Here is a 19,317-nt window from a genome sequence, read left to right as displayed (position 1 = left end):
TATAATATTTTTAGCAAGTTTTTAAATGTCATGTCATTTTAACATGCTCATCGAATAATATTTCCTTAAAACTATTTAATTAACAGGTAACGATAAGCAAATATTAATGTAATTAAAATATATAAGTGAAGAATGTTCTAGCTTTTAGGAAAATATAATAGTTAATGTTTAATTATTAATTTGGTGACTTTTAATTGGTTATGGTCTTTATAATTTTCTTTCCACTCAATATTAAAAAGATTAATTGAGTTTCTATTTAAAAAAAAAAAAAATCAACGTGGTTTGTTAAATTGACGTTTAAGTTGTTTAGAAGTATCATATGTTAAAGTTGTAGTTTGTTATATATCAAAATCTTAATATATCACATATTCAAATCTTGTTAATCTTCTATTTTTTTGAAGGTGTCACATGTCAAAATATAAAAATAAAATAAAATTATAAGATAGTAGATGATCTAGACTTTAAATCTATGTGTGTCACTTAATAAAGTTTTTATTTTAAAGGATTGTTTTGTTATTTTAGGATAGTGGCATTAATCGTTCTTATTATTATGGTGTTCTTGTGTTTCTTTTATCTAAGGTTTATATAAGCCTCCCATTCAATGAATATTCACACCAAAACTCATTTGAGTTACATATACTTTGAGTTCTAATAATTTGGCACATGACAAACTTAGATTTTGATATGCGTGACAATGTTAATTATGGGTGAGCACCGATTTTTGGATCGAATTTCAATCCAATCTGACCAATTTAGTATAGCTCGAATTTATTATTTTTAGTTATATTAGGTTAGTCGAATTTGAGTTATTTGGATTGTAGGATATTTCAGTTTGATTTTTTGGATTGCGATTTTTTATACTAAATTATTTTTTATATGAAAAAATAGGTTTAAATACATTTTTTAGTCTCCATTTTCATGAAAGAATCTTAAATTGGTCTCCTAATTTTTTTTTCTCGATTAGATGTCAATTTTTGAAAAATTGATGTAATTTGGTGTTTTCTATAAATACTATATGCTGTTGTCAAAATGGACGACCCAATCTAACTTGCCCTCACTCATACATTTTTCGGAAAATTACTCCAGGCTAAGCACGCTTAACCATGGAGTTCTTATGGGTTAGACTACCGAAAAGTAAATGCATTTGTTAATATGAGTAGCCAAATTAATTCCTTTAAGTTATCCTTCAACCGTATAGTCCTATACCCTCTCATTCTGGTGTATGTTCGATTCCTCCATGTGTCCCTTCCACTGGAAGCCTACTAGGAGCCACTCCTTGTCTGTGCCTCTTGCACTCCATGCCTCTTACACTGGCGATCACTCCCCGCCCTCGTGAGTGCCCAGGTGTCACATGCCCACCAGCTTTCGCTTGGTTCGTCCTCGAACCACACCGTACTGGGAGAGGCTAGGCTCTGATACCATTTGTAACGCCCCGACAACTTACAGGGACTGTTGATTGCCCACACACATCAACACGAGGCTTTCCAGTGCTTTGTCCTCACTCGCACCCACTATTTTCTTTTATTCCAAAAATACTCTACATCTCTCCACTATTTTCTTTTATTCCAAAAATACCTTACATCTCCCTATTATCCTTAAGAATCTTTCTCTTTCTCTCTCTACATTAATGAGCATTCATGACTCAGATTGAACATATGATATATTGCAAAATATAAAATTCAGAGGAAACTTCAATATTAGTGCTTTTACCACTACCATTTTATAAACTTAAAATTTAGATGCAAATAAAAAATAATAAACATAATTATATTAATAATAAATAATAATATATTATTATTANATACNAANTTTATAANGACNAAANAACTAAATAANTTCNAAATCNTTAACAAATAACTTTTCTTTTATATTTTAAGTATTTAATAATATTTTTATATTATTTATCTAATAAATTAAATACTTTATTCAAGTTATTTGAGTCAAANATGTCGGTAAGTTAAAACATAATATAATGTTAAAAATTATAGATATTAAATGTAAAAAAAATCACACATATATAAACATGTTTCTAGAAATTTAGAATCAAATTTTACCATTTATTAAGTAATGTGAAAAAAAAAATATTGAACAGTGAAAATAAGATTGAATCAAACTTATTTAAGGGAATATATCACAAGTTGAAATCTGAACCATGTAAATGCTCCATTAATACAGAGAGAGAAAAAAATATTATTAAGGATAATGGGGAGGTGTAGGGTATTTTTGGAATAAAAGAAAATAGTGGGGAGGTGTAAAATATTTTTTGGAATAAATGAAATTACGAAGGAGGTGCAGAGCACTTCGAGTGGTGGAGGGAGCAACACCCTCAAACATATTGACTCACTGACTTACTTAATTACAAGTTTTTTTTTTTCAAAAAAATAACAATTTTTCTAATTTAAATCTAAACAAAAGAGAAAAAGGTTTAAAAATTGATTTACTAAGCATAGATTTATGGATTTTTTTATCTTGCCTAGCTATTCCATACAAAAATAATTTCACACTAGTCTTTTTTTCAATTTTTTTTTTTGTAAAATGACTAATTCAATAAAAAGTACTTATTAAAAAAATTAAGTGGATTGGTGAGTCAACTCGAATCACTATAGATTCAACCTGAATGAGCCGAGTTCTTAATAAGCCGAGTTCAAAATTGGCCTGTATCAAAATTTCAAAACTTTTTTCAACCTAACTCGGGCCAAACTTGTGATAGGTTGGGTTGGCTCACTGGTTCCAACCTTTTTGAAAGAACTAGTACTGTACCAACAACTTTAAAATTATGTCACATGTTAGTTCATGGCTTTTTTGTTCTTTTGATTTTTAATGTTTTTAATTTTTTTAAAAAAATTGTCCATGTATCAAATCAATGTTATGTCACATTGCACGGTATTGTGATGTGGCAGTGTCACATGTTATTGTCCTATATTTAATTAAGTTCCTATATTTATTATTTTGATTCAATTTAGTCCTAATTTATTTGTAAATGAAAATTTAATTTTTATATGTAAATGTTATATTAATATTTTGGTTTAAACTCTCATTTGGTCCTCATATTTGTTAGTCAATCTCAAGTGGGTCCTCTTTTTTTCAGGTCTCAATTAGGTCCATAAACTTGTAAAATTGAGTCAATTAAGCCTTCTTCGTTAAGTTTACACTAACGCCGTCTACGGATGCTGAGATATAATTTTTTTTTAGTTGACGTGACATTGTGTATTAAATTGAATGACTTATCTGTTGTACAATCAAGCATTCAACGTGGGATCACTTCATGGACATTCTAAAAAACATCTTGGGATGGAGAAAACAATTACTCCAAAGTACCAGGTCGTTCTCTTCATGGCGGTGTGTGCTACGATGGTGGCTTTTGGCGATCTCGTGGAGGCTCTCGTGATGGCCCTCGAAGTAACCGCGAAGGTGGACGCAGGTTGGGTGCGAATAGTGATGACTGATGAAGGTGGTGGTGAAGCGTTGTAAGGGAGACCGATGCGACAACAGAGTGAATATTCCGTTTTGGCATCTTAGGGTTCTGAAATTTGAAAATTTGGGGTTTATTTCTGTGCTTAATTTTGATCTTGCAACTGGGGTTTATGGATTCAAAGTTGAGTTTTGGATTTGTTATTTTCGCGATTGCAGCGTTTTGAGATTTCTACTTTAGAAATCTTCTATTAGGATTTTCTAATTCTTACCATTCTGGTTCTTGGTGATTGTTGGTGGTTACACAAGAGGAGCAACCATGGGGTTGTGGTGGACGACGTTGGCTGGCGTTGGCAACCCGGAACCAAATCTCCCAAGGATTTAACTGTGAGTTGTATGACTTGGTTCTTAAACTCAAGCTATTCTCCTCGTTGGAAACAGTTCTCCTGGATGAAAAGTGTGCAGACCGGGTTCAAGCTGATATTGTCGTCGCAATGATGATTGGTTGGAGGAATAAATTTTGCCACATCAAAAGCGCTTAATTTAAAAATAAAAATCCACATAATAAAACACTTTTACATCAGTGTGCATCACGTTATCACAGTTAGACGACGTCAGTGAAAACTTAACGACAAGAGCTTAATTACTCAATTTTACAAGTATATGGATCTAATTGAAACCGAAAAACGAACGAGGGTCCACTTGAAGTTGACCAACAAATATGATGACCAAATGAATGTTTAAACTTACTATTTTTACTAAAATTTACATATTTATTAAATATTTCTAAAATTATTTTTAAATCAAATCTAACATTTGTATAGAAATTATTAAATGTTATACGGATAATTTTCTTTTATAAATTTATATACAATTATTTGAAATATAAATTAAAATAAAAAACAGTATTAAAATTATGACATAATAAAATATTAATATAAATAAATTTAAAATTTTAAAACAAAATTTAAATAAAATTCAATATACAAACTATAAATTTAAATAAACTTAATATTGTTAAAACTACTTTTATTAACTCCTTCTTTATAATTATATATATTCGTTAATGATAAGTAGTGCAACAAAATGAAACCATAATGAGAAATCACGTAAAAATCAAACATAAATTTAATAATATAGTTAGAGTTAGTATAAAAATTATTTTAGAAATATTTAATAAAATTATCATTATAAAATTTATATAAAAATTAAATTTGGTCTTATAATAAAATTATTATATTTGAAAAAAATAAGATTGAATTGAATCAAAATAATAAATAATTAACTATAAGCTAATAACATATGATAGTAGTAGTTTTACTCTCATGTGGTAATTCTATTATCACTATTATCACGTGTCTATTATCACTATTATCCCGTGATACAAGACTAACTTAATACGCCGTTTGTTATTAAAAACATATATAAAATAATAATAATAATAATAAACTGACACGTGATATCTTTAACGTTTTTCGTACATTCTAATGAAAATATCAAACTACCACAATTTTAAAAAAATTAGTATCTAATAGAGAAAAAAAATTAAGAGACAAATTTGAGATCTCTCACAGAGAGATAAAAAACGTATTTAAACTAAAAAAATCAATCTTTAACTTAAAAAAAATGTATAATTTCAATAATAATTATTATAATGGATTATAATTTTACATAATTTTCTACAAAATTTTAACAAAATACTAAATATAAAATTTAAAATATATTTATAAATTTATAAATATTAAAATATAAATTCTGATTGAGTCTAGTATCCATAAAGTTTTAATTCGTTATTCAAAGCTACTCAATTTTATTTATTCAAATTTTTTGTTTATCCAATACAACCTGCCTGACCAATTTACTTATATTTGTTTGGGTTCGGTCAAATTAATAATTAATTACAGAATTAAATTTAAGAATATATATCATTTAACAATTTTTTATCCGTTTTACAATGAACACATATAAAAAGATTTGTAATAACTCATGCATCGAATTCAACCTAACGTTATTTAATTTTTGTGAGTGAAGCTTATTTTTCAAAATATCTATATCGATACTTGTTTCAAATAGTAAAATGAATCTTAAATTTTAAAGTTGTGGTTGATATCATGAGTGATTTAGAAATAACGTTTGAACTCAGTAAAGTGCACTTTTTTAAGATAACTTTATTAAATAAAATAAATTAGTTTAAAAAGATTTATATAATAAGATTTGAGTTAAATTTATTTATATTAAAGGATATTTCGATCTTAACTTCATAAAATCTTCTCTGGGAGTTTTGATTTAAAAGAATTATTCATTTTAATTTATGTACTTTTTAACTATTGTTTTCACTTTCAGTTTGCTATCAGAAAAATGTCAAAGAAAGAAGCACACGTTATATATGAAAATCACATATGCTTTTGAAGTGGGATAGATGGGTTGTTCTTGTTTCCTTATTCCACTTTTTGCACGAAAAACCTGTTCTAAGAACACATACGATGTTCTACCTTAAAAAAAAAAACACGGAGAATAACATCATTTCCACATGGTTGGAAACCTAGGAATTGGTGAAGAATTGTTTTAAAAAGAAACAGTTGATGACACCAAAGTCTGCTGAACAATAAACAATGGGTGCAGCTGAGAAAGAAAAAGTAAAAGAGAATGTGAAAAACTTGGTGGTGTGGGTCATAGCAGAAGGGATAAAGAAAGATGACAATCTTTGTTCCAACCTGGATTAAGCATGGTGGCCCAGTTTCTCCCACTGATTATTCCTTGGATTAACCTAAGCAATGCCAAATGAGTGATTTGAGTTATTTTAATGATGAAAGTAGAAGAAGCATGTGGTGGGTTGGGTCCAGCAGCAACAGCAAGAGTCAGCATAGTTGAATTGTTTAAGAGGGTAATGAGTTATTTATGTAAAGTAGTTTGATGGACATAAGTGGATTCTTAGTTGGACATAATACACTCTTCTTCCTTCATTTTCTATTAAATTAATGTATTCTGTCCTTTTCAAACATTCTTTCTTTTGTCTTCTTCAACCTTTGATCTTCCATCTTCAATCTGATGGATGCAATTCATCTATTTCCATGCACATTCCTCCTTTCACACCCTAATCGTGCCTTAATTATATGTCTGCATGTGGTGACTTTTCTGCTATTCAAATCATAATCCTTCTTCATGTTCTGCTATTTCTCCTCATTTCTCTCATCCTGTCACCTATTTCGGATTATGATCTTGTTTCTTTAATCAACCTTTTTTTTTTCGTTAAATTTATTTGGTTTGAAATGGGAAAAGCTAGTCAAACTTGTAGAAACCTGATTTGGGAGATACAGTGGAGAATTTCAATAATTTGTAAGTAAGAATACCTGTTTGTAGGCCAGCAATAAATAGGAAATTCGCTAAAAGAAAGCTCAACTACTGTGAGATTTTATTGGAATCCCAATAGATAAGAGAAATAGAAAAATAAGATGCAAACTAGCTAAGACTGGGTTTATCAAACTCTTTCTTTTTCTTTAATTTAAAAGGAAAATTCTTGTCACTCTATATTTTTAACAACTTTGATCTTCGTTTAATACTTTGTAGAATATTTTATAATATTGGACATATAATCATAATCAAGAATGATTAAGAAGAAGAGATACATATGATAGTATTTAACCTCAATGTTCAAGGAAAAACACAAGATCACCAAACTCTTTGAGAGCATAAACAAAGTTTAATTTAGAGATAATTGATTGAACTAACACCAAGGAGATTTGTCAATACTACAAAAAAGATTTAGAATTATTGATGGAATTTTATCAATAGATATTACTATATCAATAAATTTGAATTATTGACAAATTTATTCTATCAGTAAAATCTATTGATAATACATATTTCATTTATCTATGGATTTGTCTATTGATACTTACAAATTTTAAAATTTGTTGATAAAATTTGTCGATAATTTAAAATGTTTATTGATGATGGATTTGTCCATCGATAAAAAGAATAACAAATTTCCTTCCTAAATCTCTTTCTAGATACATGAGAGGCTAAGCCTCTTCATCTTCATCTCCTCTTTACGCCAAAAGCATAACACCACCGACGAAGAAAGAAACTAAGGAGGTGAGCATTAACCCAATGAGCAATATTGTTTTTGATGAAGAAATCCTCTTCGATTGCATTTTTACCGACGAATTTCGATTCGTTAGAAATCTGTCAATAAAAGTTATTACCGATAGATTATTGACATTTCTGACAGATTTTGAGCGTTGATAATTTTCTTTTTTTTTTTTTGTAGTGAAAGATGATATCATCCGCATAAATAAGAATATAGATGCAATAATGAGAAATCGATTAATGAGATAAACATCAGTGTAAAAAGCATGGTCTCAAAATTTTAGAAGAGAGGCTTGAGAAAGAAGAAAGACCCATTTTAACAATATAACAATGCTTACATTCGACAGCACCAATCTGATTATAAGAGTGTGGAAAAATTAATCTATGGTGAATCCCAGCAGATTAGAGAAACTAAGTTAAAGGCCTAAACTCACCTCCCTAATCTATCTAGACATTTTTATTTTTTTGCTTTAGTTATAATTCAACATGGGTTCTAAATTTTAAACACTTGTAATGCATCATATTTGTCCTTAATACTAGTAAAAAAATACCGTATAACGTCATTGTTTTTTGACCTTTCACGTCGTATTCGAGATTAACGTCATATCGGGTGATGTTAAATTGACGTTGAATGTTTTAAATTCGACGTTAATTAAATTAACGTTGAATTTTGTCAATATTCGACACTAAGCAATTTTTTGTTTTTTTTTAATTAATTGTGATCTTTTTTACAACTCTACGAAACCTGAAAAGCAGAAAAATAACAAATTTCAGTTTTTGGTATTTTATAAAGCATGAACTATGAACATGTAGTATAACATCAACAACAAACAACAATAAAAAAGAATAAACAAGTTCAATCAAATAACAACAACAAACAAGTTCAACCAAATAATAACAACAAACAAGTTCAACAAAAAAAATAACAAACAAGTTGTTCAAAACGAAAACGAAAAAGAAAACTAACCTTCAAAAGGTGGATTCGTCGGAATAAAGTGTTTCCACACAAAAATAATCGGTCAAAATAAATGAAAATCATACATAAAGTAGTGCATTTGTATCAAATGAAAGAAAGATTACATGTGATGGTTGTCAAACTTCGTTCGAGAAAAGTTTGAGAAGAGAAGAAGGTCTTGCACGCTAAGATAAAGTGAATGAATTTTCAATCTCCCGCTCAAATTAAAAAGGGGAAACTTTTGGTTGACAAATAATACGTTGAAGCCCTATAGAGTTCGAGGTATTATTGATGGTTTAAAAGAAAAAAGAATTAAAAATGGGTAATTCTTTGGCTTCTAGCTAAAAAATAATACGTCGAAGCCCCTACAGAATTCGACGTCTTATATGTGGTTTAAAAGAAAAAAGAAAAAAAGAATTAAAAAGGGGTTACATTTTGGTTTATGGCTAACAAATAATACGTCAAAGCCTTTACAGAATTCGACGTACTATTGGTGGTTTAAAAGAAAGAAGAAAGAGAATTATGCGCTGCTTTAAATAATTACCATAATAGAACGTCGAATTGTATGGGGCTTCAACGTTCTACATTGCATTTATTTACAAAAATGCCACCGGTCATTTTTAACGTTGGCTATTCAATGGTTGGACGTTGAATATGTGACGTTATACGCTGTTTTTGCACTAGTGTAAGAAAATAAATTTAGGTATATACTATAAGCATCAACAAAAGAAATGTAATAATTGTATCCTAGAGATGATGGAATGTGGGATGGTCCCCAAAGATCACAAAATATAAGTTGAAGGGGATGATTACACATAGTTAAAGAGGGTTGAGAGTTAATTTAATGTGATATCCCCATACAACATACAACACAAAAGTCAATTGATGTTTTGTTTATTGAAGAGATATTACAACATCTCAAAACATTTTGTAAAATAATAGAGGAAAGGATGACCTAGTCTATGGTGCCACAAAGAATATAAAGTAAGAGTTTGAGATTATTATGTGAGAGTGGATGATGATGATGATTGATGAGTATTGGGATAGATGAAAATGAGAGGATCTGAGTGAAGGATACAAAAAAATAGAAGGAAACTAGTATAACCCATATGGACCAAGATATCATGTAAGAAGAACTGAGTCATCAACCTATGACTTGACAAAACAAATAAAAGAGTGGAATTCAAAATAAGCATGCTTATCTTGTGTAAATTTATTAACACTAACACGATTTTTATTTATGAAATGTGTAAAAGATTTTTCAGATAAAGGGTGACATGAGGTTTAATGTGTGAGGAAAAAGTGACAAAACCAAAAACGTGTACGAGCAAACCTTGTCCATTCCCTCTAAAAATAGTGGCACCTACTGGAGTAGGGACGACTTCCATGAGATTGCTAAGATCAGAAGTAATATGATGCGAAGGTCTTGAATCATTGAACCAATTTGGAGATTGTTAGGAAGGAGGAGATAAATTAGCAAGAATGGAAGGTGAAGAATTATTGCCATATAAAATTGTGGTTGACCATGAGGATGTGAAGGTTGCGACTAGAACATTGATTGATAGATCACATTTGGATTGTAATATGGTGTAAAGGGAGGTCATAGGTGAGTGCCATAAAGTTGACTAGTATAATTTGGATTAAAGCAGTGATAACAATATGATGTAATATGACCATACTTGTTGCAAGGCAAACTTGACATTAAGTAGAATTGTGTCCATCGCGATGACCTCAATTGTCTCTACCATGATGAACATAACCACCACGATAAAAAAGGATGAGTAGAATAAGTCTGAGATTAAGCAAATGATATTTGAGTTAACTGAACAGGAGGAGCAAAAGTTGTTTGTGAATTTGTCTAAGTTAAATTGAGAGCGAAATTGTCACTAGATTGTTTAAACTTCTAAGTTCTGGATTCTTGGGCAACAAAACAAGTAGTGATTCAATTTTATCATAAGATAACAAATCATGTTTGCTATTGATCAACGCAATGAACGATTCATATTCAATTGGAAGTCCTTCAATCAGAATGTTGAGCTGCTCATTTTCGGAGACAAGGTCATAAATGGAGTTAAGAGAATAAACAATTGTTTTGAGACAAAGTAAGAACTTAGTGATTAAACAATCTCCTTTCTTCATATTGTGTGGTTTGGTGCACAACTACCTCACCTTAGCTTTAGTTTGGGAGTAAAAATGTGAACGAATCATTCCATTAGTTGGAAGAAGTGTTTGCTCTAACGCCCCAACTATTATATAAATAATTATTATTTGATAAAAAAAATGGAATTAATTCCTGGAGGAACATAATGTTATATCCATATATATGTCAATATTTTACATCTTTGTAATTGTTCATAGAATATTATATAACATATATTTTTTCCAATATTAAGAATTCTACACCAAAATATAAGATTATCTATATATTTAATATCTCCAAAAGGTATTGATGTAAATTATTCACGAGTCAATCTTTAGAAGATTTCTCAATAATTTCTCAAATAACTCTTATTGAGTAGGTTGTCCTTTTACTCGTACAATAGGTATATATGATAGAAAAATATGAAAGGAGTAAGGTTTTATAAGCCTTAAATATAAATTTTAATAAACTCAACCAACAATACAGGCACCGAAGGCCCAAAATTAGACTTACTACCACAAAAATCAATCTTATTTTATTAGACATATGGATCCACATTTCACTTTTGATGATCTACTATAAACATCAAAAGTTACTTTGAGAAATGATTATGATAGTACAATCATAATAATTTCTTTCTCGAGATTATGAGCCATTTATCGGCTCGCAAAAGAGATATATACTCATTACTTAACCTTGGTGATGTTGAGTAGGTATTAGATAGTCTCAAGTTTAGCCTATGAATATTGTAGTCCAGGACACTATTATGAATTATCCAAATATTCATCTACTTGATAAAACTTTCTTAGATCCACCATGGTCTCTGCCTTTCATCCTGTAATGTATTAAATAGTGACTTTCCAAACATAAACTCAAATACGTGGATTTGATCTCAACTCCTTAGAACCAAACCTAAGACTCTTTTTGAATAGACATACTCTTGGACATTTTTACAAAATGTGATCACTATTAAGATATCTTATTCTTTGTGAGACCTAGAAAAATTAGATATCTAGAAAATCTAGTAGCCATAGGAGTTAAGTTTCCAAGTAAAAGTATGTGGATTCAAAAGTGTGAATGTAAGTTTCAATGTAGAATTTCTTGGTGAGATTCAAGTTTGTTTAGCATGAATGCAGGAGCTCAGTGGGTTATCTTGAAAGTCCAATGGTCTTTCGTTCTCACACAGAGAAGATCGATCCATGTTGTGAGGAGTAGTATGAGGTCTTAGTCTTGGAGGTTTCCAATATGCTCCAAGGCGTGGTACAAACTAACCTTGTGAGTGTAGTAGGGTGAAACCCGTTGACGATGACTTTACAAAGTAGTAGAGGCTACCACAAGTGCACAACCCGCCATAGTTCGACAACCCTTCTAAGTCCGGACAGTCAAGTCTTGCTTATAACATGCTAGGATGTTTGAACTAATTTATCTTGCTTGATTAATCAGTTGTATGTTATATGATATTTAATTGTATGAATTCTTTATATCAAGCTTGCCCTTTTTGTTTGTGATTGTGTTCTGTATGTGTGGTGTTTCTCTTTTGTAATGATCATCTGGTGGATATGAGCGGAGGGAGATGAGGTACCTCTAAAGCAGGCTTTGGAAGGCGAGGATGCAACCTCTTAGTTTAGTTATAATGTTTATTTTGGTGTATAGTTTTGGAATACTCTATTTTATATAAAGTTTTAAATTTTATGGTTATTTTGGATGACAGTAAAGTTAATACTTTATCTACTAGTCTATAACTGTTCTATCTTATTATTTTGTGACTACTATTATATGGTTTATGACTATATTTTGAGATGTTACAAATATTAATGTAAATAAATTTAAGTTTTTTTTTCTTAAAACTAATTTAAATGAGTTTGCAATAAGATATAAATTTAAAAAAAAAGTATTTTTTTAAACAACTTCAATTTAATAGGTTTAAATAAAAAAATATGAAGTCAAATTTTATTATTAGTATTTTTTCTCTAATAAGTTCAATGCGATCTCTTGATTTTTTAAAAAATATTTAAATAAAATTTACTAATAATTATTAACTATTAACAAGTACTTAATGGACTACAAGTTAAGTATCATGTGCTCATCCTATTAACAAGTGAGTAATTAAATATCCATGTTTAACTAAATATTTACTTATTAATTATAGATTTTATTTGCATATATTCATAGATACATATTTTTTCTTCATGACTAATATGGATGTAGTAATTTGGAATTTATAACACATTCTACATCAATTTATAAAATAATAAAATAAATTACATCACATTTATATTATTTATAATTAAAATAGATTTAGAATGTACATCATTTTACACTTGTTATTGTTATGATTAATGTGTAGTCAAAATCACATGAAAGATTATATAGAATTATACGATTTTACAACATGTGTAATTTTGAGTTTTGAGTTCATGCAAGACTACGGTAGAGTAAAATCGTAAAAATTGTGGAATCGTCGTTTTTAATGCCTTGTTTCATTCAAATGTGGATGTTGCGTTGCATTCTAGTACCAATAACAATTTATACTCTCTAAATTCAATATTTAAAATAAGTTCAAAACCAAGAACTATATATCATTACCACTTCAATAAATCTCATACTTAAGACACATCATTCACAAATTTAACTTTCAAGTATTATCAATTCATCATACATTTCACATAATATTCCTATCATGCAATTCATCATTTCCAATCAATATCACATTACAAGGATTATTAGTTCTCCTTTGTCTGGATTGAAATGTACTTTTATAAAAGAAAAAAAAAAACTCTTCCATAATCAACCCAACCAACCTAAGTAAACCTCTAAAAGTTCAATCATATATAGTGCTTCTTTTCTTAATATATTTCAAGAAAACAATAAGAAAATGATTAAAACCTATATAGGACAAAAATGAATTTTGATCAATCCAATATAATCTTAACACCTTAACCTTCACTAGACATAATTTAGTATTGATAATTAAAACTAGAACTGTCAAAACGGGCCATCCGGTCGACTCGGCCCGACCCACCACACGTTGGTGGGTAAACGGGTTGGTTCACTACTGACTCACTTAATTACAATTTTTTTTAAATGGAAAAAAAATTACAAATTTTGTATAATTAAAATCTAAACAAATTTTATTCCCAAATTTCACTCCCAACATAGGTGTTTAATTAATTTTGAAAACAAAGAACTAAATGATTTTTTCAAGCAAAAAATAATAATAAATAATTTTTTATAAAATTAAAATTATATTTTAATAAAATAAAATTAGGTAGGTAGGTTGGTGGGCCAACTCGGCCCACCACGGGTTCAACCCGCATGAGCCAGATTGAAATCTGATCCGTATAAAAAAAAAATTCAAATCCAACCCAGTCCGAACTCGTGGAGGACCGGATTGACTTACAGGTTGTGACTCATTTAAACAACTGTAATTAAAACTTTGCCGGTATTGATGAGAACGCAAATATAAAAGATATTTATAAACTAAAATTTTTAATATCAAATCTTTATTTATAAACTTTATTTTAGGAGCTTACATATTTTCATAAAATTGAATGTATTCATATTCAATGGGGAAAAATATATCTCTGTTATTAGCAATGCTATTAAGTATAACCACTCGTTAATAATTTAAATTTATAAAAAAGATAGCAATTTGTATTACTCTTGATAAAGTATTAAATAATATTTTTATAATTCTCACTAACTATATTATTTTTATCGTTATCTATTTTTTCTCTTTAGTTTCTCTTTCCTATTTTTTTCTTTCATCTATTCTTACCATTTGTGAGTGATTTCATCATATTCATGAGCTTAGAAAAGCAAAAGATAATGCAAAATTATGAAAATGATCAAATTGACAAATAAGAAAGTGTGCTTACGTTACATACATCCATTTCTAATTCAGATAAGTCGGCCTGTACTAAAGCTATTAATGAAAATATACTGGAGTATCTGAAAATTTTCTTACATCAAATATTTAATACTAGATTGCTTGTGTGTTGGTTAGGTAGAACGTTGTATAATTATATATTTATATATAAAAAGTATCTTGTGTTGTTGGAGATACATTATTATACTATATGGAATTATTATGATAGAAAAGGCTAGCCAATTAAACAAGAAATCTAAAACTTATTCAAAAAACAGTCAAAGGTTGATTAAAATATGAATAAATATTTCTTGAGGAATTTAAAATCAAAATTTTATATTTATTAGATATCCAGCTTTTGAAAAATATAAAATATTTAATTACATATTATTTTATAAAATAGTAATATAGATTATATATCATTATATATGATAAAGAAAGTCAATAACATACATATATTTCCGACAACATCACTAATTACACGATGAAACGTTATCTTTAATTATATTAGAGTCTATTTTATTAATATTTAGTATTTATTGAATGTATTGTTTTATTATTAATGTTTAGTCTCACGGTAACTTGAAACTCACATTTCTTAAAGTTCCTGTCATGCTGTGAAAATCAAATTCGTCTCTGTAACACTTGCCGATTCTTTGACTAAATTAAACTGCCGACTAGTATTGAATATTGATCCATTGCACCTGAATTTGTGTTCAAACATTCAAAATTGACAACACCTACCTATTCAAAAACTTCATATTCCACAACATTTTACACCATATATTTAGGCACATGTGTCTGTTACAAACCAGAAACTAATGACAGTAATAGTATATAATATTATTCCACACTTCTGCTACTGTATTTAAATAAAATGAGAACTTTATACCAACAGTCTGTGCGGTGATATCAGTTATAATTTTAATTATAGAGTACAGTTTTATCTGAACAACATATAATATATGTAAGTGAGAATAAAAGAATGGGATAACAGTGATAATAATAATAATATAAGTAGGGTGATGATGGTTGAAGAATGGTCCTTTTGAAGAGTTGGAATTATTTGACTGAGTGGTTGTGAATGTTGTGATTTCTCTGACCATAAAACGGTGTTCTCTGTTGTGGTTGTTTGATTTAAATAATTGTTTGAAGATGAATTATCCTATCACTATAACATCCAATGGAAACAACTCCAATGTGTTTGTGTGTGAGGACCACAAGCCTTTTCATATTTTTGCTCTGAAGCCAACATATTATGGGTTCCATAGACATGAAATGAAACTGAGCACGTGCATGCAACTCATACAACCCAACTTCCACTGGTGCATGTTGAAGAGCTAGCGTGATGAGATCTTAGATTGAAGTGAAGAAGATCCTTAACAAATATGAGATTACAAGAGTAAATGATGTAAGTGTTTGATAGTGTTTGACAACTGTTGTTAACCTTAGAAAGAATCTTTGGCCCCATTGGCCCCACGCTCAGCGCCACCCCCTTTCCCCCTAATCAGAATCCATTACAAAAACAAATTTAGCCCATGGACCGTAGTGTACTTGTCATCTTTTTTCTTTGCCAACTTTGTATTTCTAAATTAAATTATTATTATTATTATACCATCATCATGCACATCTACGTTCGTTTCACAACACAACCAACGGCCTATAACTCTCCACGTGTCAACCACCCACCTTCAACTTAACCCTTAAGCACTTGTCTCTCTTTCCCATTCTATAATAGTAGCAACTCCGAACAAAGAAAACTCAGCTCGTAGGTTATTACCAAAGACTGCATTCAATTTTATAGGATTGCCTCGTCTACAACTACCCCCACAAACAGTATTAATCAAACCCTTCACCACACACAACCTTCAAGTAATTTTTTTAATAACATCATAAATACCCATTAGATATAGACATCTCATAAAAGACATGCTCACTTCTTCTTATCACCTTCATAGGCCTTTCTTCATTCCAGTAAACACAACAACTTCCTTATACCTCCACCACACCCTTTTTCCTCCAACCACCCATCTCATCTTCTTCTCCTCCCTTCTCGATCAAAGGGCTTGGATTAATTCTTCTTTCACGCTTCCATAGATCTTAATTACTGCTTACTTTAAGCCATGGGTTTGAGTTCTAAGCAGGTTTCTAGCAGTGGACTTGATTGGAAACAAACCTTATTGGAGGCTCAGGACTTGGAACTCCCAAAGCCTAATCTGATGAGGAAACAACAGCAGCATCACCAGCAGCAAACTCAAACTCAGCCTTCAGAGTCTTTGAAGTGCCCGAGATGTGACTCTACCAACACCAAGTTTTGTTACTACAACAATTACAATAAGTCTCAGCCTCGCCATTTCTGCAGGGCTTGCAAGAGGCACTGGACTAAAGGTGGAACTCTACGAAATGTTCCGGTGGGTGGTGGAAGGAAGAACAAGAGGGTCAAAAAACCAAACACTCCAACACCATCTTCCACCACTGCCACTACCACCCCGACAACAGCCAGCCCTTCTACTTGCACTGCCACCGTCACAACCTCAATTGGCAACATGGATGCTTTGCTGGGTAGTAGCCACATGACAATTCAAACTCCTCTTGCAGATGATCAGAAACACATGGCTTCCTCTCTCTACCAAGCTCTAATTCGTCCACCACCTTTGCTGCTACAACAGAATCTGATGAACGCGAGAGACTTAGACGGCAAAGATTTTGGTATCGGTATTGGTATTGGTATTGGTAATAATGGTATCTTCCCGAGTTCAACTTTGCCTCTTCCTCATCAAAGCCAAAGCCTACTCTTCCCTTTCTCAACCTCAAGCAGCTCTTTTGACACCAACCCATGTTCGGTGTCAAACTCTCTGAGATCATCCAATGTTTATAACTATGGGGAGGAGTTCAAAGCAGCGGAAGAACCAACCATCAACAGTACTGCTATAGCGCCTAGCACAGGTGGCACTAACACACAGCCATGGGAGATAGCAGCAACAAGTGGTGTTGGCTTGGGAACTTCAAACTTTTGGAATTGGGAGGACTTTGATTCATTGGTCTCAACTGATCTAAAAGATCCCTGGGATGATTCTGACATCAAACCCTGAGACCAAACAATAAGCAACACATGGTTCTGGTAGTGTCCATAGATTAGTTATTTAATTAAATTGGGGTGTTTTTTGTTTCATACAGGTTAGTAAGTGGTCTTGTTTTTTTCAGATGAGGCATATTCTGTGCTGGTCTTTCTGCACCTGTAATTCTTTCAAACAGAAGTATTTGGAGCTGTCATGTTTTAGTTTCAGCTTCAGCTTCAAGCAAAGGGTTCAAAATTCCTGATTAGTTGTAACCCACTCTGTTTGCCTCTTTGTTCATCTCTCTATCATTTCCTCTAATCTCTAATAAAGTGATGTATTAATGTATGCAAGTAGCCTAGCATCATTTATCAATACAGGATTTTTATCTCTATTTTTTTGAGAGTTTTCTGAGTGCTTTGTGATGGGAGTGATATAGATATGGGGTCTGCTCCAGCACTGCTGAACTGACAGAATGTGATTGGAAGATTCTTTGGATATGTATATATCTTGGAATGATATTATCATACAGATTTTATTGCTCATGATTCATCATCACCACCACCACCACCAATTCTTGAGAATCATTCTTTGATTTTGGGAATGAAAGAATTTTTGTTGTACATCAATTTATTATATTATTCTTATTATTCTATTCCTATCTTATGTTTCTGGATCATGTCTTTAAGTTCACATGGTGTTTTCATCTTTGTTCCAATTTAATAGAATAGTAAACAGTGTACGGTATATTGGGCCATCATATATTTTCTAGGCTTTTGCCTCTGATTAATTGTCAGTTTCTTCTATTATTGAAGAGCTGTGGAACATTAGTAGACCCCTTTAGCCACCAGGTTTCAACAAACTGAGAGTTTTAAATTGTTATTGAATGAATTTTAGATCTACCTTGGTGAATGAGGAGCATTCCACGAGTGTGTGATTGTTACATTTTGAATATTTGATTAATTTGTAAACACTAGCAACTTTGTACTTTATGCATGTGAGGACTGAGCCTAATCAGCAGCCACAATCATGATGATGGGATACGCATGCGTTTTCCATATCATATATTCTAACTATGGCCTAGAAAATACTGAGCCACCTTGCAACTTGTGACAGTAAACGACGCCACAACTCCCAGTCTTTCTCTTAGACACCTAAAATGTTACTAACTCCTAGTGCTGATTTGGAAAACATTGCATTATTAATAAGAACAAAAACTATTAAAAATTATTGAGTATCACTTGTTTAACAGATTTTATTAGTAATTTAGCTAAGTAATCTTACGTTTTTCTCTTAATTTTATAATGTTGGTACAAATATGTTTATTTTGGAACTTGAAGTTGGTTATTTAAGAGACAGTAAAGGAAGTTGGTGTCAGCATATCATCTACCCTTTAAAAGTATAATATTTTTATTACTGCTTTGTTAGTATTGATTAAGATATGTATTTGGCCTAAATTCCTTACTCTGCTCCGATAATTATTATAATGAAAGCCAAGCAAGACTGCAACATAACTACTAAATCTGTATTGAAGACAGTAAAGATTGACATAGGACCACTCCACACTCAAGCAGCCATGTGTGTAAAAGTTAAAGTGATTGTTTTGAAATGAGTTGTGTGAGGTTTTAGTAAATAGATGAGATGTTAAACATATATAGCATAGGGATTTCAACAATTGAGGAGGAGTGGCAGTGAGTGAGTCAGCAAATGGATAGTGAAGGTTGAAGTGCCAAAAAGTTACACTAAAATTACGGTGAGACATTTTTACATTCATTTGATACATAAGATAAGGATAATG

General features: G+C 30.7%; 1 protein-coding gene across 1 annotated transcript; it reads left to right on the top strand.

The window, feature by feature from the left end:
• Positions 1–15,716: 15,716 nt before the first annotated feature.
• LOC106767005 (dof zinc finger protein DOF3.4-like) lies at positions 15,717–17,913 on the top strand. Its single transcript, XM_014651813.2, has 2 exons — positions 15,717–17,584; positions 17,668–17,913. The coding sequence occupies exon 1, from the start codon at positions 16,587–16,589 to the stop codon at positions 17,553–17,555; it is 969 nt and encodes a 322-aa protein (XP_014507299.1). The 5' UTR covers positions 15,717–16,586; the 3' UTR covers positions 17,556–17,584; positions 17,668–17,913.
• The last annotated feature ends 1,404 nt before the right edge of the window (positions 17,914–19,317 follow it).

This window comes from Vigna radiata, chromosome 7, assembly GCF_000741045.1.
Source record: "Vigna radiata var. radiata cultivar VC1973A chromosome 7, Vradiata_ver6, whole genome shotgun sequence".
Lineage (NCBI taxonomy): Eukaryota > Viridiplantae > Streptophyta > Magnoliopsida > Fabales > Fabaceae > Vigna > Vigna radiata.
This window is presented reverse-complemented; position numbering and strand designations above follow the sequence as displayed.